The sequence below is a fragment of the Bufo gargarizans genome, chromosome 9 (genome assembly GCF_014858855.1).
Source record: "Bufo gargarizans isolate SCDJY-AF-19 chromosome 9, ASM1485885v1, whole genome shotgun sequence".
In the NCBI taxonomy this organism is placed as follows: Eukaryota; Metazoa; Chordata; class Amphibia; order Anura; family Bufonidae; genus Bufo; species Bufo gargarizans.
This window is the reverse complement of record NC_058088.1, coordinates 45,625,314-45,649,349: the sequence shown is the minus strand read 5'-3', so window position 1 is coordinate 45,649,349 and position 24,036 is coordinate 45,625,314. Positions and strand designations below refer to the sequence as shown.

At 44.8% G+C, this 24,036-nt stretch overlaps 2 protein-coding genes across 3 annotated transcripts in view; one reads left to right on the top strand and one right to left on the bottom strand.

Annotated features, from left to right (window-relative positions):
* ZDHHC9 (zinc finger DHHC-type palmitoyltransferase 9) overlaps nucleotides 1-16,168 on the top strand; it is a 42,219-nt gene extending 26,051 nt beyond the window's left edge. For both annotated transcript variants that reach the window (XM_044268278.1, XM_044268279.1), the window contains exons 4-10: nucleotides 6,379-6,537; nucleotides 6,783-6,920; nucleotides 10,121-10,169; nucleotides 11,588-11,690; nucleotides 12,763-12,866; nucleotides 14,211-14,298; nucleotides 14,892-16,168. In XM_044268278.1, coding sequence (XP_044124213.1) covers nucleotides 6,379-6,537; nucleotides 6,783-6,920; nucleotides 10,121-10,169; nucleotides 11,588-11,690; nucleotides 12,763-12,866; nucleotides 14,211-14,298; nucleotides 14,892-15,014 — 764 coding nt within the window. In that variant the 3' untranslated portion in view covers nucleotides 15,015-16,168. The remainder of the gene's footprint in view (nucleotides 1-6,378; nucleotides 6,538-6,782; nucleotides 6,921-10,120; nucleotides 10,170-11,587; nucleotides 11,691-12,762; nucleotides 12,867-14,210; nucleotides 14,299-14,891) is intronic.
* Nucleotides 16,169-20,378: 4,210 nt separating this feature from the next.
* Nucleotides 20,379-24,036, bottom strand: part of SASH3 (SAM and SH3 domain containing 3) — a 38,341-nt gene continuing 34,683 nt past the window's right edge. Inside the window, exon 8 of the mRNA XM_044268495.1 lies at nucleotides 20,379-22,487. Within this exon, the coding sequence (XP_044124430.1) occupies nucleotides 22,267-22,487 (221 nt within the window). The 3' untranslated portion in view covers nucleotides 20,379-22,266. The remainder of the gene's footprint in view (nucleotides 22,488-24,036) is intronic.

Sequence of the window (24,036 nt, the reverse complement as noted above, 5' to 3'; positions counted from 1 at the left end):
AAACCGGATGTTGACTCGGGGTGACCTGAGAGCTGCAGCCATCTGGGGGGCAAAGGAGCTGTTTAATTCCCTCCGCAGGTCCAGCCATATTTGGGGTCTGTCCAAGAGGCCCCGGGGGCAAAAAAAACCTTTGAGTCAAGAAGTATCCACTTTTAAGATTCATGCACTTGACCTTATGTGTTTTGCGGTCCGCAAAAAAGGAATCCACAAAAAATATGAATGACGGCCATGTGCATTCCGTATTTTCGGGAATAGATCAGCCGGACCCTAATAGAACACTCCTATCCTTGTCCGTTATGCGGAAGTGACATACGTGAGTCAGGGCTCATGCACACACACTTTTATTTTTTATTTTTTTTTCATTTTCCCTTCCGCTTGCGGAACCGTTCACTTCAAAGGGTCCGCAAAAATAACTGAAATTACTCCATGTGCATTCTGTTTCCGTATGTCCGTTATGCAAAAAAATAGAACATGTCCGTTTTGCGGACAAGGACAGGCATTGTTACAATGGATCTGCAAAGAAACTGATGCAATAAATGTCATTCGGTTACTTTACGCATCAGTGTTAGCAATGACATCAGAACTGCAGACTTAGCATTTATTTATTTATTTACTTAGTTCTCCACTAATGTTTATTGTTAAGTTGATCGTTCTCCCCATTATTCTGAGACGCGATGTCTCATTTGACCAGAGAACAAAACCAACGCCTCCCGACTACGCAGATCCCTTTGTTTGGTTGTAACACGTCGTTACAGCGCGGCGCACAATAGGAATGCGGTTTTTTGAAAGGCGCTCTATATTTAGCATGTGGGGCGTGGAACGAGTTCAACCAGATAGGAATTTATCTTATTTTTTACATTCCAATGAATTAAAGAGCACAAGACGTGGAACATACAATTTACATGTCTTCTGGTGGATCACGAGCAGCGGACGCTAATGATTCATTTACTGAAAAGGCTTTGTTTCCTCCGATTTATAGATAATGATGATATTTAGTGGAGGAGGTGGGAGGAACCTGCAGGAAATATCAATTTGGGTTTTTGAAAGTGAAAACTATATTTATTGTTTTATTTGTTTTGTATCAATTGTTGCTTTTTGTTTTTAATTTTGGGGAAGTGTCTCAAATAAAAAATAATTTTTTTTTATGTAAGTATTTAAAGACAAAACTGCTCCAATATTTTTTTCCATACAATAATATTTAAAGTAGAGCTCCATTTTTTAATTACCGTATTTTTTGCCCTATAAGACGCACCTAGGTTTATTAAAATTCAAGGAAAGAGTTACTTTGTAACAATTAACTCAGTTACCTAATAAATCAATGCTTAAACTTCCTATAATCCCATTGGTTAGGCTATATTAAGCTAATTATCAACCTTTAATCTGTTAAAACCCCCTCCCCCCCCCTTTTCTCTTATTAACCCTTTGACTCTACCCTTATTATTTTATTCTATTAGATTTGAAGTACCCGGACCCTTCTCTCGCTGCCTAGGAGGGCTGCAGAAACCTTTTCGGTTTTCTAATTGTCCTAACATGATATTCAATAATCTCTCTATATTGTTTCGTCATGTAAACTTATTTGCATAAACTGGGGCATATGGGGAAGACATGAAAATATGCAGGATCATCCTGGTTTTTCAGCAGAAACACTGATTTGTATGTCATTCCCATATGCCCGAGTTTATGCAAAAAGTTTAGATGACAAAACAGTGTAGAAAGGTTTTTGAATATAATGTTAGGTCAGTTAGAAAACTGAAAATTTGTCTGCAGCCCTCCTAGGCAGCGAGAGAAGAGTTAGCTGGCATCCAAAAAAGAGTTTTCAAATTTTGTCACCCTAATGATAGTGAGGTCCCCCAAGCCATCCAACTCAAATCAAGCAACTTTGAGGCTCACTGGCCCTTGGTCTTGCAAGCTTCATAGTGCACAAAACTGCCATTGTAAGGTATGCCGACTATAGCCGTCTCCTGGATAGGTTGTTGGTTTGCACATCTGGCTTTTGGCTTACAGCCTTTGTGTTATTATCAGTTTATTATATGTTATAGGTAATGATTTATTGTTATTATAAAAAATAATACAGAATTTATAAAAAGAAGCTAATTATAAATAAGGTAATATTTATAATAAGTTATTAGTAATAAGAACTATATATAAAAAAAAAAGCTATAGATGATAGGTAGCATAAAAAGGATAGGGATTATAAAAGTATAGAATGGTTAATAAAGCAAATATGTACATAGAAAAAATTAATAAAAAAATAATAAAATCTAATAGAATAAAATAAAGAGTTAATAAGAGAAAGGGGGGGAGGGGTCTCTGTCAGCAGAAAAATGGGTATTAATCTGGCTGACGTTAGTGATGCGCTAATGTCAGCTGAACAGAACTATATTAGTCCCTTTTCACTATGTGCCGCCATTACTGATCGGCGGGGGTCCGACACCCGGGACCCCCGCAGATCAGCTGTTTGAGAAGGCAGCGGGCCTCCAGTCAGATGCTGAGATCTATCCTCTGGATAGATCATCAGTTTAAACAAACTGCAGAACCCCTTTTAATGGGTTCGGTCTGATTTATTTGGAAAAATAAATAAAAATGTATTCAATTGGCTAAAAAGTATAAATTGTATCTTTTTAGTGTTGACCCCTCGGCCTCTCCCCAAAATAACAGACAAGTTAACCAGGGGTACACGGTAGGAAGGAGTTTACAGGAGGGGCGGCAGGTTTCTCCACTGAGGGAGACTTATGGGGGTACGTCTACACGACGACAATGGTCTCGGACAGCGTCGCAGTGTAGCGGTGATCTCATAGAAATGAATTGGATTTTAGGGGATTCAGGAATTGCAGTCGCGGAACACCTGTGCCTCGCGCAGCCACCCCATTCATTCCTAGGGGGATCTCCGCGACCAGTGAAGCCGTGCCCTTACCTGTGGACATTTCCTCTGGAGATGAGCGGTGTCAGGGATGCCTGGCAGCCATTTATCTCTCCTCTCTAGGTGCATTTAGCCAAACATGCAGGCTGATTATCGAGATGGTATCTAAGGCTAAACATCGAGCACTTCTTGTCCGTCCAGTCGGAATTACCGCCCTCGCTGCACGCCGCTGACTGGCGATATGTGAGCCCTGTTACAGGAGTCGCCGCTCGATAAGAAGTGATTATCATCTGGATACATTCACACGGTGAAGTCATTGATCGGTTAGGTAGGTAGGAGCCTGTACTGAGCCTTATACTAATGATCCATACAAGGGCAGCGGAGACAGGACTACTGCTTCTATAACCGGGATCGGCAACCTTCAGCACGCCAGCTGCTGTGGAACTACAGCCCCCAGCATGCACACTTACTCAGCTGTTTTTGTAAGGTCCCTTTAAGGCTGAATGTGATCCTCTTTACCTCCGGTGACGCTAAGACGATGAAGATCTGACACGACAAGGTGTTTGTCCGATCACTCGCTTGACTTAAAATTCAAATCGGGGCTAAGTGGTTTATGAATCGGCGTAATTAGAAGTAGAACGTCCGATGACTTACGGGACGAAGACGTCCACGTTCTGCTTATCTGACGAGCTGGAAAAAATACAGGCAGGAGAGGCACAGACCAGGTCTACCCTTCCCTCCATGTCACCAGCTTAATAGGAAATACTGTGATTTTCCAATCTGGAGACCACGTTCTAGTCGGGGCCGTCTAGTTCTTCTACATCCCCTCACCCCTTCCTTCAAGGCATCGTCCCATGACAAATGATGTTGTTTTTATGAACCGTCAGTTTGGTCGTAAGTTTGTCCTCTCGAAATGGGGTTGTCTGACCCCCCCCCCCCCCCCCCCCCTAAAAAAAAAACTATAAAAAAACCTGGGAAATTGTAGAAATGAAAGAATTGCACTCACTTTTTCAATACTAGTTTCCGTGTGGAGGCTCCTGTCCTTGCTGCTTCTGGTCCCTGGCAGATCGGTAAAGACGACGTCCCTGCCATGGTCCCGGGGACCGCTGCAATGATTAGTACATAGATGTGCCTAGTCCTTTATGATTGTCTCAGAGACAGGATGATATCACTGATGTGTCACTTCTGGTGATGCGATCGGCTCTCTTACAGGATGATGTCATCAATGTGCCGCATCCTAGGAGACGGTCGGTTCAGATGCAGTATGATGTCATCGACGTGCTGAGACCATCTTAGGACTCGGCAGTGCAAACCGAACGTGCTTGGTCTACAGTCTTCTGGAATATACTGTAGCGCAGGGGCCCGCAACCTCTGCAGTCCAGCTGTTGTGAAACTACAACTCCCAGCATGCACACTTGCCCAGCTGTTCTAGAAACTCCCACAGAAATGTATGGAGTCTAAGATTTGTCGTTTCACAACTGCTGAGGTTCCGGAGGTTGCAGACCCCTGATGTAGCGCCTCCGCCATGTGTGCAAGCGGTGGCGTACACACAATCCATGGGGCCCCGGTGCAAAACTGATCCATGGGGCCCCCCGCCCCAACTACCTTCCCGACCATTCACCCAACATGCCTCCCAACAGTACCACTTTCTGCGGGACAGGTCGATTTTGGATGGCAATCCTGCTGTACTGCCATCTGTGGCGGGCACTGTTATGGGGGGGGGGATCTGTGGCGGGCACTGTTATGGGGGGTATCTGTGGCGGGCACTGTTATGGGGGGGGATCTGTGGCGGGCACTGTTATGGGGGGGGATCTGTGGCGGGCACTGTTATGGGGGGGGATCTGTGGCGGGCACTGTTATGGGGGGGGGGGGGGATCTGTGGCGGGCACTGTTATGGGGGGGGGGGGGATCTGTGGCGGGCACTGTTATGGGGGGGGGGGATCTGTGGCGGGCACTGTTATGGGGGGGGGATCTGTGGCAGGCACTGTTATGGGGGGGGGATCTGTGGCGGGCACTGTTATGGGGGGGGGATCTGTGGCGGGCACTGTTATGGGGGGGGATCTGTGGCGGGCACTGTTATGGGGGGGGGATCTGTGGCGGGCACTGTTATGGGGGGGGGGGGATCTGTGGCGGGCACTGTTATGGGGGGGGGGGGATCTGTGGCGGGCACTGTTATGGGGGGGGGGATCTGTGGCGGGCACTGTTATGGGGGGGGGGATCTGTGGTGGGCACTGTTATGGGGGGGGGATCTGTGGCGGGCACTGTTATGGGGGGGGGGATCTGTGGCGGGCACTCCACAGATATACCCCATAACAGGGCACTCCACAGATATACCCCATAACAGGGCACTCCGCAGATATACCCCATAACAGGGCACTCCACAGATATACCCCATAACAGGGCACTCCACAGGAGTGCCGGGCCCGGTCACAACTGCGACCCCTGTATGTACGCCACTGCCTTAAGGAACCTTTGAATTAGTGGCCTGACGATGGCATTACATTGACTTGCAGGGACAATGTTGTTGTCTTCCCGCTTGGGCTCTATACACAAGTGCGGGATACATGACATGACGGATGCAATAGTGCTGCCATACTGACTGTAACGGGATCCTTACAAAAGAAGAAAATCCAGCGTAGAAACAACAATACAAAGCAGCGGCACTTCAGCTCCCGGCACCCCCATCAGATCGACACGTTTCGAACCAAGAAACTGTTCTTAATCGTGATCCAGAACCGGCTTGGATTATGATTAAGAACAGTTTCTTGGTTCGAAACGTGTCGATCTGATGGGGGTGTCGGGAGCTGAAGTGCCGCTGCTTTGTATTGCTGTTTCTACGCTGGATTTTCTTCTTTTAGCTGTTGAATGGAGCCCTGCCTCGGCTGATCCGGGCACACAGAGGATTTGGTGAGCTGGACTTTTGTTACATTGTAATGGGATCCGTCAGGTTTCCATCATAGTGTCCCTCAGTAACAGTGATCAGCATTTTGATGGAGTCTGTGATGCAGGTGCCGACCGAGGCCCTCCAGGTGTGAATGGAGCCCTTACCTGCCGCAGTTCATAGCGAGTAAGGTTTGGCTTCTGCTTGGATAACGGTGACACCCGCTGGATAAAAGGTGGTAGTGCAACCATAAAATGCTAAACTAGAATGGTAAACCTGAAAGGGTCGGGCTCATGTGATAAGTGACCATCAGAGAGCATTAGATGTGCACCCGATACTGTGTATGTGAAGGGGAAACATCTTGGGCCACTATTTGTTAGGTTGATGCAAACCCACCCCCCGCCGCCATCTTCATTCCGTTTGGGGCCCAGTAATGATCATATCAAAACAAAGCAGAAAATGTTACCCCAAACAAAACCATTGTAAGGAGCGTCCATGTGTTTCATTGGCATACATGTTCACCTATGTATGTGATGTGCATGCCTGAGTATGTAGGGAGCGTGCACATATGTCCATCCATGTATGTAAGGAGCTTGATTGACCCTTTTTCACGGTTCTGTCGCTTCCTGTATTTCAGAGGCAGCCAATGGGAATGTGCCGCAGGGTCAGAGGCCGCCGCCTCGCATTAAAAACGTTCAGATCAACAATCAGATTGTGAAGCTGAAATACTGCTACACCTGCAAGATCTTCCGCCCGCCTCGTGCCTCTCACTGCAGCATCTGCGACAACTGTGTCGGTGAGGATCCGGTGTGTGCGACGTGTGAGCCGAGCTGTGGAACTACAACTCCCTGCAAGTCTTGAGAGCTACAGACATTTGTGTCATGCTGGGACTTGTAGTTCCACAGCAGAGAATATGGATCATTGAGATGTATTATGTTGGTAGCCTCCAGTGTTTTGTCACCAGCCGTGGTCCGTTGTCTCCCTGATGGCCCAGTCGCCCGGCGGCGAGGTCCCCGCTAACAGGTTCTGCTCCTTTTCCAGAGCGATTCGACCACCACTGCCCGTGGGTGGGGAACTGCGTCGGGAAGAGGAACTACCGCTACTTCTTCCTCTTCATCCTGTCGCTGTCCCTGCTGACCATCTACATCTTCACCTTCAACATCGTCTACGTCACGCTGAGTGAGTCTGGCTGTATCACCCCCCGGACGGGATTAGATACACAGCTCCGCAGACAGTATCACACAGGATAGGATTAGATACAGCAGACAGTATCACACAGGATAGGATTAGATACAGCAGACAGTATCACACAGGATAGGATTAGATACACAGCTCAGCAGACTGTATCACACAGGAGAGGATTAGATACACAGCCACAGCAGACAGTATCACACAGGATAGGATTAGATACACAGCCAGCAGACAGTATCACACAGGATAGGATTAGATACACATGCTCAGCAGACAGTATCACACAGGATAGGATTAGATACACAGCTCAGCAGACAGTTATCACACAGGATAGGATTAGATACCACATCTGAACAGACAGTTATCACACCAGGATAGGATTAGATACACAGCTCAGCCGACAGTATCACACAGGACAGGATTAGATCCCACACCTCAGCAGACAGTATCACACAGGATAGGATTAGCTACACAACGCTCAGCAGCCGTATCACAATGATCGGCTTAGCTACACAGCCTCAGCAGCAGTATCACACAGGATAAGATTCGATACACAGCTCAGCAGGCAGTATCACACAGGATAGGATTAGATCCCCAGCTCAGCAGGACAGTATCACACAGGATAGGATTAGATACACAGCTCAGCAGACAGTATCACACAGGATAGGATTAGCTACAAGCTCAGCAGACAGTATCACAACCGGATCGGATTGTACACAGTCAGCAGACTGTATCACACAGGATAGGATTAGATACACAGCTCAGCAGACAGTATCACACAGGATAGGATTAGATACACAGCTCAGCAGACAGTATCACACAGGATAGGATTAGATACACAGCTCAGCAGACAGTATCACACAGGATAGATAGATACACAGCTCAGCAGACAGTATCACACAGGATAGATTAGATACACAGCTCAGCAGACAGGATCACACAGGATAGGATTAGATACACAGCTCAGCAGACAGTATCACACAGGATAGGATTAGATACACAGCTCAGCAGACAGTATCACACAGGATAGGATTAGATACACAGCTCAGCAGACAGTATCACACAGGATAGGATTAGATACACAGCTCAGCAGACAGTATCACACAGGATTAGGATTAGATACACAGCTCAGCAGACAGTACACACAGGATAGGATTAGATACACAGCTCAGCAGCAGTATCACACAGGATAGGATTAGATACACAGCTCAGCAGACAGTATCACACAGGATAGGATTAGATACACAGCTCAGCAGACAGTATCACACAGGATAGGATTAGATACACAGCTCAGCAGACAGTATCACACAGGATAGGATTAGATACATAGCTCAGCAGACAGTATCACACAGGAAGGATTAGATACACAGCTCAGCAGACAGTATCACACATTATAGGATTAGATACACAGCTCAGCAGACAGTATCACACAGGATAGGATTAGATACACAGCTCAGCAGACAGTATCACACAGGATAGGATTAGATACACAGCTCAGCAGACAGTATCACACATTATAGGATTAGATACACAGCTCAGCAGACAGTATCCACACATTATAGGATTAGATACACAGCTCAGCAGACAGTATCACACAGGATAGGATTAGATACACAGCTCAGCAGACAGTATCACACAGGATAGGATTAGATACACAGCTCAGCAGACAGTATCACACAGGATAGGATTAGATACACAGCTCAGCAGACAGTATCACACAGGATAGGATTAGATACACAGCTCAGCAGACAGTATCACACAGGATAGGATTAGATACACAGCTCAGCAGACAGTATCACACAGGATAGGATTAGATACACAGCTCAGCAGACAGTATCACACAGGATAGGATTAGATACACAGCTCAGCAGACAGTATCACACAGGATAGGATTAGATACACAGCTCAGCAGACAGTATCACACACAGGATGGATTAGATACACAGCTCAGCAGACAGTATCACACACAGGATAGGGATTAGATACACAGCTCAGCAGACAGTATCACACACAGGATAGGGATTAGATACACAGCTCAGCAGACAGTATCACACACAGGATGGGATTAGATACACAGCTCAGCAGACAGTATCACACATGATAGGATTAGATACACAGCTCAGCAGACAGTATCACACACAGGATAGGGATTAGATACACAGCTCAGCAGACAGTATCACACAGGATGGGATTAGATACACAGCTCAGCAGACAGTATCACACAGGATAGGGATTAGATACACAGCTCAGCAGACAGTATCACCACAGGATAGGATTAGATACACAGCTCAGCAGACAGTATCACACAGGATAGGATTAGATACACAGCTCAGCAGACAGTACACACAGGATGGATTAGATACACAGCTCAGCAGACAGTATCACACAGGAAGGATTAGATACACAGCTCAGCAGACAGTATCACACAGGACGGGATTAGATACACAGCTCAGCAGACAGTATCACACAGGACTGGGATTAGATACACAGCTCAGCAGACAGTATCACACAGGATGGGAGTAGATACACAGCTCAGCAGACAGTATCACACAGGATGGGATTAGATACACAGCTCAGCAGACGTATCACACAGGATGGGATTAGATACACAGCTCAGCAGACAGTATCACACAGGATAGGATTAGATACACAGCTCAGCAGACAGTATCACACAGGATAGGATTAGATACACAGCTCAGCAGGCAGTATCACACAGGATAGGATTAGATACACAGCTCAGCAGGCAGTATCACACAGGATAGGATTAGATACACAGCTCAGCAGGCAGTATCACACACAGGATGGGATTAGATACACAGCTCAGCAGACAGTATCACACACAGGATGGGATTAGATACACAGCTCAGCAGACAGTATCACACACAGGATGGGATTAGATACACAGCTCAGCAGACAGTATCACACACAGGACGGGATTAGATACACAGCTCAGCAGACAGTATCACACAGGATGGGATTAGATACACGGCTCAGCAGACAGTATCACACAGGATGGGATTAGATACACAGCTCAGCAGACTGTATCACACAGGATAGGATTAGATACACAGCTCAGCAGACAGTATCACACAGGACAGGATTAGCAGTACACTGTCTAGAACTGATGTTATTTTTGGGTCAAGTTTTGAATTTTTTCCAAATTTTGTTTTTTGCTTTTTTTGTCTTAGATTCTTTAAAAATTGGCTTCCTGAACACGCTGAAGGAAAGTCCGGGAACATATCCTTTCTGTCATCTATATTTTATAAAGAGCTGCAGTAACGGTTCCTGATCGCACGTCTTACCAGATGTTGTGATCGAGTTTATTTTAGGGCCCCCCTCTTCCCCTCCTCCCCCCAGTGACGGGGCCACAAACCTGCACAGCAATATTCTCACGTGGGGAGGCTGATGTACAGAGCGCCCCCTGCTGGATACTTTCTTCTAAACCACTGACATCTAGTTACCGTTTGTTATAATGGCTTATTGGATCTGCCGTTACAATACACACTGACATCCAGCAGCACAGAGTATTTCAGCAGGGCAGTGCAGGTTTGCAGATTTATAGGCAACGTGCAGAAAAGTTCTACATTTCTTGGAACTCTTGCTCAACTTATTTCCTCATGTGGAGACATTAAGTTTGCACAATGGTGGTGGAATAATCTTGATGAGTGATAAATGATGGGGGCTGTAGTTATCAGTTGGCTGCACCCCGCGCAGCGCAGAGGGAGTTTACATTTGATTCCTCTTTAGCATTTCCTCCTACTTAAAGGGGGTTTCTAGGCTTCCAGAAAATCCTGGCGATGTGTTACAGGAATTGATTGCTTTTCATTAGAAATTATGAATTATTCGCCGGGTGTCGCACTGCTTGGGGATCAGCTGTAATCTGGAAAGGAACCCTTAGCTCCATTACTGAGAACTTAAAGGGGTGCTCCAGTTTAGACGGTCCCCGTCAGTCAGAAAGGTCCCTTTGCTATTTGTCAGACATGCTCAACCTGCGTCCCTCCAGCGGTTGTAAAACTACAACTCCCACCATGCCCTGCTGTAGACTGATGGCTGTAGGCAGCTGGGAGTTGTAGTTTTGCAACATCTGGAGAGCCTCAGGTTGGCCACCCCTGCTATATGTTAGTCACAGCGTTTGCTCCATCATTTCTTGTGCTGGGACCTGCGTCTACACATTGGCCGACAGTCCAGCCTGACCTTTGTATAAAGAAACGTTTTTGCGACTTTCTAATAGAATTTCTAATAGAAAACATCTTTTGTAACTGCTCTAGCTTGCTGTCAGTGAATGGAAACATTTTAGTTAACAGGCATCTGTCAGCGGATTTGTACCTATGACACTGGTTGACCTGCTACATGTCATCGCCCCCCTCTGGCCCTGTCATTCAAAGTGCAGAGAGAGCAGAGCCTCGAGGAGTAATGAATCTCGTTGCATATCTTAAAACTTCATTTTTCTCAGCAATACGGACACATAAGAACATGAGACCAACGCAGATGCCTTCAGCTGCCAACTGCACATGTAGCAGGTCAGCCAGGGTCATAGGGACAAAACTGCTGACAGATGCCCTTTAACTAAAATGTTTCCATGCCCTTTAGTAAAAATTCAGGATCCAGGTTCTATTTGTGTCTAGAAGTTCTCTGCTCCTTAACTCTTCATTCACTGTGCTGGAAGTCCTCATCTGCTTCTTCACGCTCTGGTCTGTGGTGGGATTAACTGGATTCCACACGTTCCTGGTGTCTCTGAACCAGACAACCAATGAAGATGTAAATATACAGAGAGTCTGTTTCTTCCTCTTCCTCCTCACTGGTTACATTTGTTTTCACTTATTTACATACAGAACATTGTTGCCATTGACAAACCTGTAACAATATGTAACCAGCTGCACTCCATGTCCTGTCCCAGCTGTTCTCCATCTCCCAGGCCACAGAACACATGATGAGCTTAAAGGGTGACACACTCTCTTTAAATTAAAGGGGAACTCCACTTATTTGACATATTGAGGAAAATAACTTAGTTACAGACCCTCCTCTTCATCATCAGCTATTCCTGGGATTACCTGTCCCGCTGCTCGGTGAAAGCTCAAACTCTTATGAGGCCGGATGGAGATTTTGAGAACCAGGAATCTGGTGGAGTAGCACTGATTTTATTAGCATTTTTTATTGCAGTCGGTGATTCTTTCTACAAAGTGCAAAGTCAGGAGAATGTTGGTGTTTTGGGGGAAATTACAGCCTTTGGTTTGCACGCTTTATCAGGAGCCGTGGCCCCTGGTTCCATAGATGTCCCGTCTCACTGAGACATAATAATGTTATCTGTAAGATGAGCAGATCTTCCCTCTAAAATGGAAATATGACTGAGAATCTGGTTAATCAATTGTATATTTATCTTTTATATGTTCTTGATAATATTGATGACTTTTATGGGTCTTTTGCGCTCCTGCGATCTCGGCATCCAGGGGCTTCGCAGTCCATACCAGTGTAGATTTGTCTGGTATTGCAGCCCACTGCATCTTAGTCCTATTCAGGGTTCAGGGGAATTTGACTGCGCTGTAATACCAGGAGCAACCATTTCCAAATGTGTGGCGCCACGAAAGGGAGGCAAAGCTAGCAGGAGTATCATGGCCCCTTTAGTAATCTGGGGGTGACAGGACTTTAACCCCAACTAATCTGGTATTGATGGCCTAGCCTAAAAATAGACAATATTTTTGTCTGTGGACAAAAATAAAAATAAAATCTATCTATCTCTGTATCTAGATCTTCTGTCTCTATCTCTCTATCTATTTTTCATCCCTATTTTAAAATCAATATATTTATTCAATATCATTTTTTCTTCCTATAGATTAAAGGATCCTGGACTGGTAAAAACCGTGTACAAAACCCATACAGCCACGGTAACCTGATGAAAAATTGCTGTGAAGTGTTATGCAGTCCTGTTCAGCCAAGGTATTGTACAGTATATACAGTATACTGCAGAATCCACATCATGATGCAATATCAATTTTATTGCCGTTTATAAGATATCATAGAATGTGTTTGACCAGAGGTTTATACAGAAATCATAGGGCTCAGAAGCACAACTCAAAATGGGGCCCCAAAATTCTGTGCTGATTAATTCCGGATGTCTGTAGCCGCCACTTGGGGTATACACATAGTTTTGTACAAATAGTATTAAATTGGTGCAAACTGCAAATCTGTATGCGGAGGCTCCCTCTAGTGGAGGCTAGGAATAAGACAAAGTTGCTAAAATCAGAAGCAGTAACATAGAAACATGAATGTGTCGGCAGATAAGAACCATTTGGCCCATCTAGTCTGCCCAATATACTGAATACTATGAAAGGCCCTATCTTATATGAAGGATGGCCTTCTGCCTATCCCAGTACAAGGAAGGAACAGTGATAGGAGGAATGGGATCGGCGATGGACGATCCCGTTTTTCCTACCGCTCTTCCTGACTGTGTACATCTGTGTCGGAGGGAGAGTAGCCTGGCAGTACTGATATTTTACAAAGTGCAAAGTTGGGTGTTGAATTCCCAGCGCAACACTAAGGTGAGCCTCTGTAACCCTGCAAGCTTACCCCTTGACAAAGCGCCCTACCCATGAGCGCTGCTCTCCCCTCTGTTCTCTTCTAATACAAGGCAGGACCTACACCCATGTGGAGCCCCATAGTCGGTGTGTGCCCTGCATGTATTCTTGTGGTCTGGGGCCAAGGTGCAGGACTTTCTTTATAGATGCGCTACATTATTTGTACTGACTTATTGGATTGTTGGATTTCCGTTGAGTTTGGCTCATATGTCGCTTCAGATCTGTACACCGTGTGCAAATAAACAGTATCTGATTGGGACTCTGGAATGTGTAGGTGTTGCCTGACGTATGATAGATGAGCATGTAAATGGGACATGTCTTACTGGTGTAACTGGTGGGACCCCTCCCCAAACACCATCCCTGTTCCTAATAGAAAAGCTGTAGAGTCGCTTTCCACTGGAATGAAAAGACCTTCGTATTATTTCCCTTTAACGTGTCTTATACGTTTTTAATTTCCATTTGACGCACACATGTGCGGAGCATTGTAGTCTTTGATGTAAGGAAGCGTCACGTCACCTTTTATATGTTTCTCCTGAAGACTATTCGATGCATGTAGACAGTTTGTCCCGCCGAGCTCGCCCCTTTTGTTGTCGCCTATAGTTCCAAGCAGATGGACAACATTCAGATCTTCTTTCTGTAACATTTCCTGAAACTATAAATACATTTCTCTGCGCGCACTAATCCAAGCCGTTCTCTCCGCCCGCAGCGTGCTGGATAGACGAGGAATCCTCCAGGAGCCGCCGAGTCTTCCGGGACAGTCTGGACAAGAAAACGGCAGCACACAGCGAGATTCTGTAAGTGTTAGTAAGAATCCTTAAAGAAACCTGGAAACTGTATTCACCATTGTAATACTAAACAACCCAGAGCTCACCGGGCATAAAGGGTCAGGAAGGTCCATATAATGTCATAATGTCCACCAATTACAGAAATTGTACGGTCAATGGCAGTATAACCTGAGTGTATGTGGTTACACAGCTTTCTGTATACAGTGATATGGAGCATGCTGGTATAACCTGGGCATCTCCTGTATATAATTATACATGTACAGCTGGTATAACCTGGGCATCTCCTGTATATAATTATACATGTACAGCTGCTATAACCTGGGCATCTCCTGTATATAGTGATATGGACCATGCTGGTATAACCTGGGCATCTCCTGTATATAATTTATATATGTACAGCTGGTATAACCTGGGCATCTCCTGTATATAACTATATATGTACAGCTGGTATAACCTGGGCATCTCCTGTATATAATTATATATGTACAGCTGGTATAAGTTATACATCTTCTTGTATATGGTGATATGGAGCATGCTGGTATAACCTGGGCATCTCCTGTATACAGGGCCATGCACTGATGTCTTTGCTCTTCTTTTCTCAGGTGGCTTCTGTTCCTTTGATGCCTAATGAACCTCCAGCTAAGCCTTCGCCCTCAGACGTCCAAACAGATCCCAATGCTCTAGAAATGGCCGTTCAGGTCCCCAAAGAGTCAGATGGAAAGTAGAAGACAGAGAAGAAGATGAATTGAAGATTTCTCTGTGAAAAGAAGAAAATGAGACAAATCCATGGAACATGACGGCGTGACAGCTGGCCCTCTACGCCATTTTTCTTTAGTATTTGCTTGTGTTAATTATGAAGGTGACGTCTTGTGAGATGGAAATTCATCTTTATCCGTCTGGAAGAAAGTGCTCAATGAAGACAAAAGCAAATAATATAAAAGACTTCAGGTGCTAGTGAAACATGCCAATGACATTACCTGTGAGCGCTAGGTGCCTGGAAGCCGCCTCGCCAGGCCGCGGCACAGGTCGTGTCTCCACTATGGAGCTGGTTCTTCAGTCTTGTACCTACAACCGTATTATGCATCCCCTTGACAAACGGAGGACAATCTCTATGTGGACAAAGCAGGACAATATGGGGTCCTTCCATAGGGGCAACTGGGTGTCACACGACTGGCACCTTACCTAAAAATATGCATTGCTTTTTATTTTATTTGCCAAGCCTAGGACTGGAAGGACGAAGCTTCTGGTAAAGCCGATAATGTGTCTGTCCCGGAGGCCACGAACAATTGTGAATAAGTCAGTTCTGACAACATGGACTCTTTCCATTGAAGTTCAAAAACCCTAAAACGGACGACCCGTCTTTGACTCCCCAAAGTTGTAGTCCTAGCGCACCACCCGCATCTTCCGCTCCATTTACCCGTCATGACGTAGATGTTGTTCATGTGGTGTGAGGTCATTCTTATCCATTTGCGAGCTCATTCAGATTTTGTGGTCTTGCAGTTAACCTAATGATACTTCAGGGGTTCAGTAGGTGCCCCCCCCCCCCCCCAATGTCTGTCTGTTTGTTTTGTTTTTTTAATTTTAGTAATTGAGGGCATTTGGGACGTCTTCTGAAGTGCAAAGAATTTCCTGCTGCTGCTCTTTGACTCCTGTTTTAGGACTTTACAGAGTGTTAAAATAATGGAATAATTTTTTTAATAATTTATTTGTTTATACAGTGATTTATTTTTTGTTTTATTTCCTATTTAATTTTTTTATTTTTTTTTGAACTCCCGGTAGAATAGATTTCCGGACACCTGAAGAGTATTTAAGATTTGTGATGCCTGCCTGTTGATTTCCCTTCACTCAGAAATAAAATGCTATGTTTTTCATTTCGGGAGGGTTGAATGTTCTCCCTGTAATCTTCACGGATATTAGATTTTGCCGCCAGGAGGAACGTTCAGGACCATGGACATATAGCAAACGGAGAGCTGTAGCTGCCCTAGCCCTGTGGCTAGATACCCCAGACAAAGTGGCTTGTTGGTGCCCAGCACTCAGCACCCAAGGCGGTGGTCACCCCCCCCCCCCCTTCCAAATGTTCTTCTGCAAAGTGAATGACTGGCTTCTACAACATGGCACTGACCACCACCATCCCATCCCGGCTCCAGATGATCCATTCATAATTTCATTTGCATTCCTTTCTTCCTTGGGAACTGTTTTGTCCAAACATTTGTTCACGTTTCTGATGTCTCTGCTTTGAAGGAACTTTCCATAAATTTGTAGGTGGTCCATTACACAGCCGTTGACTAAGTGACCATTGCAGAATTAGCCACGGAAGTCCCCAATTCAGAGGCAGGATTCATGGTGTAACTAGCCATAAAGCTGCCATACACATTAACTGAATTTCAGCCGAACCGGCTAATTTTGGCAGGACCGGCCGACTCCTATGTATGGGTGGTCATGGAAAAAAAAATCAAGACACCGTCTATTCGGAGAAAAAAGGATTGGGGTATTGCTCGCTCCTTTTTATTCCCAAGGCAGATAAGCAGCTGTTTTGGCAGAGATTTACTCGCTTCTCCTCCCTCAGAACACCCATATACTTGGCCGAGTGTGCATGTGTATGGGGAGGGGGGGGGGGGGTTTGGGAGTAATAGTTGACAGCGATCTAAAGTGTATGGCCAGCTTTAGACACTGGCATATTGTATGATGCTTTTATCAACTATGTGGCCCATATGGGATATTCTATGCATTGAAATCAGCTTGAAAACTCAGCGTGAACATACCCGAAGGGTCTCAGACAACAGTAAGTGTTAATTACAAGTGAAAATGACATTCCCGTAGGAGCACTAGTGCACCGTTCGATATCATCCATATAAAAAGTGAGTCTTTTTGTCCAGCAAGTATTATACTCTAGAGCTGAATTCACAATTCTGCTGGATGTGGTGGAAAAAAACAGAAATCTTGTTGTCAGACACCTTGAGGTGACAGTCAAGCCAGCCAATTTTTGTAGGACTGGCCAGACATCCAATATGACAGCTTTTGGCTGAGGGGGGGAAGAAGAGCCAAGCATGTAGGACTTAAAGGGATTGTCCAGGATTGGATTTAATGCTGTTTTTGTTTTTTTTACCAAAAACAACTCCACATCTGTCTACAGTTAATATGTGGTATTGCTGCTCAGCCCCATACACTTTGATAAAGCTAAACTGCAGTACCGCAAACAACCCACAGCCAGGCGTGGCACTGTTTGTGGAAGGAGCCACGTTTCTAATCCTGATCTACCCCTTTAAACATAATCCTTCCTTTTGATATTGAGAACGCAGGTAGGCATGGCTTTTATACACAGGGGGTGATTACTTTATCACACTACCCAGACTCACTAAGCCAAGCTCTCAAGAGACATTGAACACGCAGGAATTTCTGGGGTGAAATTGGCTCTTATAGCTGCAGAATTGTGAATGCAGCTCTGAAGCAGAATACATCTGAATAGTGCTCAGAGACTGACATGCAGCACTCTTATTAAGACTGCTATAACTTTGTATCTATGGGTGACTTCACCTAAGGATTCTTTGTAGTTTACATATCCTACCAAGTAGGGTCAAAGCCGGTCGACCACCGCCACTCCTGACTTCAGCGGATATCTTCCTTGTATCCCCATTTATCCTGCCTGTTGTATGCACTTAATGCTGGTTATAATCTATCAAATAACGCACCAAAAATCTCCAATCCTCCTCATGGCCTACATAGCGTGTAGGACTCATTGGTCCCTCGAGATTTGGATTCCTGCTGGTGGGAAACGCTGATTTTGTTCCTTCTCTCAGGTATTAAGTTCCATGAGTTGATCTTGAACATTTATGGGGCAATTCTGTTCAGGTTTCTCCCCTGCATCCTCGGGGGAGGGGTGCGAGGAGACTTATCATTGATTATGCTTCCCAATGTACCATCCCTGTCCACTCAATATGTCATGACCTGAAAGCATAAAGGGCTTTGTAAGACTATCAGTTCTGTGCATTCATGTATTATTCACCCGTTGCAAAAACTGCTACTACTGGCCGAAATCCTGAAGCTGTTGAGACGATCGTACGATATCGGCAAAAAGCGATTTTATTGACTAAATAAAGAAAATAGCCATAAACCACGTGTCTGCTGCTCCGTCATTCTGCAGGGTTGTTTTTTTTGGGAAAAAATGTTTATGATAATTGGTTACAAAAGTTGCCTAAACCATGACTTGGTGGCAGATGTGCTCAGCGGAGGTGGGTCTAGCAGCGGAGGTGGAGCTATCCTGTTAGCATCATATTCGAGGGCAATGCTAATGAAAATAAAGGACCTGGGAACGTACATGGAAGAGTCATGAACAAAACAACCACGTGGCATTTGGTAAAGTCAGAAAAGTGACCTGATTTAAACAATTTGGTTTGACCCACAAGATTCTCATTCGATATAAATGCAGAAAGGTGAATTCCAAAAATAGATACTGACCCTGAGAATTAATGTACACCTTCTGTGTCACATTCATGGATGGATGACTATATGGAAATATAGGGACCCCTGGCACTAATAGGGTGGACACCAATATACTATAACATTTCAGGGCCCAGGGGACGCATTTTTAGAGAGTTTTGGCTGCTGAAAAAAAGTGCCAGGGCTCCTCCCCAGCTCCTCTACACCCCTCGGTGGCACATTTCCAGAGCGGTTGTCTGTATCCAAGGAAATTAAAAAAATTGAGTTAACAAAAATGTTCCTGGCACCCAAAATGTAAATGTTGTACCAAATTATGTGTTTAAGGTGATTTTACAAAAAGTGTTTTTGAAACCTCTTGGGGTTCCTTTATACACACTTTTTCATGGCAGTAGCCGGAGCATGGTGCACGATGAAAAAAATGCAGTGGACTTAAAAAATGTACCCAAAAATACAAAAAGTGAAGAAAAACATCCCCAGCTGGAGCTGCATTTCTTCACTTCACTGACTGTGAAGGTTTTTGCAACAAAAAAGAAACCTACAAAGCACGCGCGAACAAATGGCACATTTTTATGTGAAGTTTATAATGCAGCGTGCACCATTGTGATAGATTTGGTGCGGTTTCTGCCCATTTGGTTGTGTCTTTAGGGTTCTAATAATAACCCCCTCCTCCCATTTTGTACTTTGGGTGGAGTCCATTAGGACATCGGGTCTATGAAGCAGAGCTGTGGCATGCTCTATGTCCTGTAAGAGGTAATATAATTCCTCTTTTCTTCTCTTTGTTTCTCTGTTATTTTTATTTCTCAGAACGGAGACGTTTCCTGCCACTGACATGTCCTCGTCCTGACAATGAGCTCGGTAGGGGGCGCTGCGTGCCAGCAAATTCTGCCAGGAGGATGGCGTTTCTATTGGCTTTTCTTATCATACTCCCCAAGTGTGGAAATCGGAGAAGGCGTGAGCTCCTCGCTTAGTACATTTGCATCGTTCCCAATTTGTGCCACTGTATCAAAAATGTATCAAAATGGATTATAAAAGTGTTGATCTTTCCTCTCCGCTGTATGGAACCTGTCGGCACCCTGCTGACACACACACCTCCAGCTGAGGTCCTATGATGCCTCATAGCTTAGTCCACCGTTTTATGGGAGGTGAAGCACTCTCTACATCGAATTACTGCACAGTGGTGGCTGTGAAGCTTCTATCCTCAATTAGAAGGTCACCTGAAGATGCTGAGAACAGACATTGAACCAGCAAGGGGTTCAAAGAAAAGTGACCTCAGATCTAAGAAGCTAGAAGACAGCTTTTAAGGGGTTGTTTATCTTCAAACTTTCTTTAACAGACCTCACAGAGTAGCCGGACCCTTGATGGGGATCATACTTACCTGGTCCACGCCACTGGGTTCCAGCTCCATATCAATATCAAGAGGATGTTGATTTCAATATACCCAGGACCTGCAGGGGTGGTCGTGGAGCGATGCAGCCGGAACCCAGTGGTGGGGACCAGGTGAATATGATCCCCACCGTGGGGCAGGCTACTCTGTGATTGGCCCCCATAAGATGAAGATAATGTCTAATATAAATCTATACATGATCTTCGGAGGTGATCTGACCGCCATCCCCCTTCAATCATATTCAAATATCGATAGTCCCCATAATGAATCTTGCAACAGTTCTCCACCACCTTTATTTTCACGTAAAAGTAGAAAAAGTAACAGTTTACGAACTATGTACAATGTTATTGGTTTTCTATTGTTTGTAGAAATACAATGTATCTAGAAGACGGAAAATGTGTTTGATAAGAATGGAACTAAGTCTAAGCGTCATCAGAAATTCTTCTATTGCAATGTCAAGTATTCACAGCTATATTCTGTACAGAGGGTGAAGGTCTTTTGTCCTGTCAGGCCGGGGTAGACGTACCGTAGGAGGCACCTGCACAAGGCACCAGATGGTAATGGGGCTAAATGCACACGATCAGGTTTGCGTGCGGATTTTCTGCACAGATTTCCATGTGGAAAATCCTCACTGTAGGTCATGTACATTGTATTCTATGAGAAATTAAAATTCTCATGCACACAATGCAGATTTTTTTCTGCACAGATTTTAAACTATAGTGCGGATTTTAAAATGGGGACAGGTAAATCCGCACTAAATTTGATTGACCGCACGGATTTCCCTGCGAACATCTGCAGATTGTCCGCACATAAATCCTGAACATGTGCATTTACCCTTAAACTGCTTCATACTGTTTACATCTAATGGATTTCATGGCGCTATTACTAGTGGATTATTAGAGAGACATGAGGGGTCTGTGATGACCTGGTGGGGAGAAAAGGGCCCATGTACCTTATTTGCACTGGAGCCCTCTGTGGTCTGCCTTTTGCTTTTCAGGTTTTACACCTATGCCCTTAGTATGAGGACAACATCATGAAATATTGGCTCGTACATCCCTGCACTATATTTATTTTGTGCTTTAGACACTTTTTGCCCTATTAAACAAGAAGTGTGGCCTACAGGGAAGGGGCTTAAACTGTGACAACCTGCGCCAAACCTTTGGCAGAAAGTAATCCAACTAATATTTGGTGTAAAGTTAGACAAGTTAGCAAGAAGCCCCACATTTATCATCAGGCATCAGCCACTTGGATAGATCTCACAGATCTTGAGGTCTTTAGACTGTCTGGTCTTAGTTCACACTGTTTACATAATAGACAGGATTCGTCAACGTCTTTTGGCTTTGAGATCTTTGTCCTAATAACCAATCAAGAGAAAGAACGTTGACCCAAACTGTAAACCCATTCCTAGTCGCTGGATGACTTTCCTCTAATTCAGCCAATTTTGGTTGATGGAGACTATGGTCCACTTCTGACACCTGTGTGACTAATCTCTGGAGGATATTTTGTTGAGTTAATTTTTTTGGCTAATTACTATTGCTTTTCTTGAGATACGTTAAGAGCAGAACTTTCTACTGTATCTGGACCTTCCCACCCTTGATCTCCTCTTGACCCCATAAACTTTGGCTGCTCTTGTTGTCTTCTGAAAAAAAGGTAATACATGAACGTCTTAGTAACCCCATATCTCTGCACTTTCCACCCTCTTGCCTGTATTTATTCAATGTGAAATTCTTGATCAATCTTCTCATGTGTCCTTCTTTCTAGTGTGGGACATAATACAAGTCTGTGTAGCACGGAGAGGCAGTCTCCTGTATGGCAGATATACTGAAACATCTCCAAAAGACAACTTCTATTAGAAGACCAGCCCCACCACTTTTGGAGAGGACTAACCCAATAAAAGACTGTCCTATTGCGAAGGTTCTACTTTGTGTTTGCAGTTCATACAGACGGCAGAACCGCAGTGCCAAGAATGATCTTAATACAAAAACATTTAAAACAAGATAAAAAGTAGACTCATATTTTTGAAAACTATTTGGTCTTCATATCTGAGAGCTTTGTCCGGTCACAGCTGAATGTTTAGTCATTTTACAAAAACATTCCTGGACTTATCCGAGTCGTTGACTCTTGCGGTCAGTGAACCCACGGATATCGCCCCCATCTTAGCTGGTTACTTCTTCAGGCCGCTCACTCTCTGAATGTTTCTTGATAATAGAGTCATCTAAGGACAATGTTTGAACGTTTTCCTCGGTGTTGTTGATGTCTGACTCATCTCTACTGTTCTCCAGGTTCTCGGGTCCCTCGTAACAGCCGGAGTCTCGGGGAAGGTGACAATTTAGACTCAAGGATGACGTCTTGGCCACCTCCTCATGATCACTGCCGGCTGCAAAAATAAAATGATTAGTCAAGATGACCGCCATAAAACTGTCTATAATATATAAGATTTTCCCTGCCTGGCTGCTGTCTCTAGAATTGTTCTGTGTAAGCAGCGGACAGCTAAATGAATGCTGAGTGCTCGCTATTGAGAAGGAACAGCTGACACGTAACAGCTGTTCTACACTATATACAGCTGCCTCTATCTATCTATACATACATGGCCAGCAGTGGCGTAGCTAGAAATGACGGCCCCACAGCAATTTTTTGAATGGGCCCCCCTCCCCCAGTAATTTTTTTGCAACCCCTTCCTTTCACGCCGCCCCCATTCCTGTGGCTAGTAAAGATCGCTCTCTCAGACCAGGGCCGGCAGCTGTTCCAACCATTTCCCACACGGTCTATACTGTCACTGTATATCATTTCATTGTGTAATAGTGTTGAGGGGGCCCTGACCAAATCCTTTAGTCCTCCTCCTCCTCCTGGATGGGCCCCTTCTGGGTCAAGGCCCCAAAGCAGCCGCTTCCCCTATAGCTTGGCCCCTGATGGCCAGTTTTAGCGCTATGTAGGACAGAGGCAGTGAGGACAACAGCCGTCTGCCTGGAGCGCATCTCCACAGATCAGTAAATAGGGAGCACTTGTAAAGCAATAAATGGGCTGCTGTAGAGCTGTTTATCTAATAGAAAAGTACAATTTCAGTAATTAAAGTAGATTACAAATATGGGATTATCACTGCCCCTGCACATTACAAAAAAAATACAGTTACACTTTAAGTATTTTCATAACCTTGATGTATTTGTCAATAAAAAAGAACAAACACTTGTGCAATGCTTCTAATTATACCTCAGTATACCATAGAAATGTCTGACAAAAACACTGGAACAGCAAACTGTGTGAAAACCAAAATTTGTGTCGGTCTCAAAACCTTTGGCTATGACTGTACACAGCTTCAGTGCACACCGCTTCTCGGAGAATAGCTTTTCTATACACTGCGTCACCGCACACAGCACCACTACACCCTTGATCTCTGCAGACATCTGCGCTGCACACTGCTTCTCTGCAAATAGCCTAACTTCACCCTTCATCTCTGCTGACAGCTTCACTGCAGATTGCTTACTTGAACACCACTTCTATACAAATAGCTTCTCTATGAATTGCTTCTCCGCACACTGCTTCCCTATACACAGCTTCTCCGCACACTGCCTCTCTATACACTGCTTCCCTATACATTGCTTCTATATACATTGATTCTTTATACACAGCTTCTCCGCACACTGCTTCTCTATACACTGCTTCTCTATACACTGCTTCTCTGCACACTGCTTCTCTGCACACTGCTTCTCTATACACTGCTTCTCTATACACTGCTTCTCTGCACACTGCTTCTCCGCACACTGCTTCTCTATACACTGCTTCTCTATACACTGCTTCTCTGCACACTGCTTCTCTGCACACTGCTTCTCTGCACACTGCTTCTCTATACACTGCTTCTCTGCACACTGCTTCTCTGCACACTGCTTCTCTATACACTGCTTCTCTGCACACTGCTTCTCTATACACTG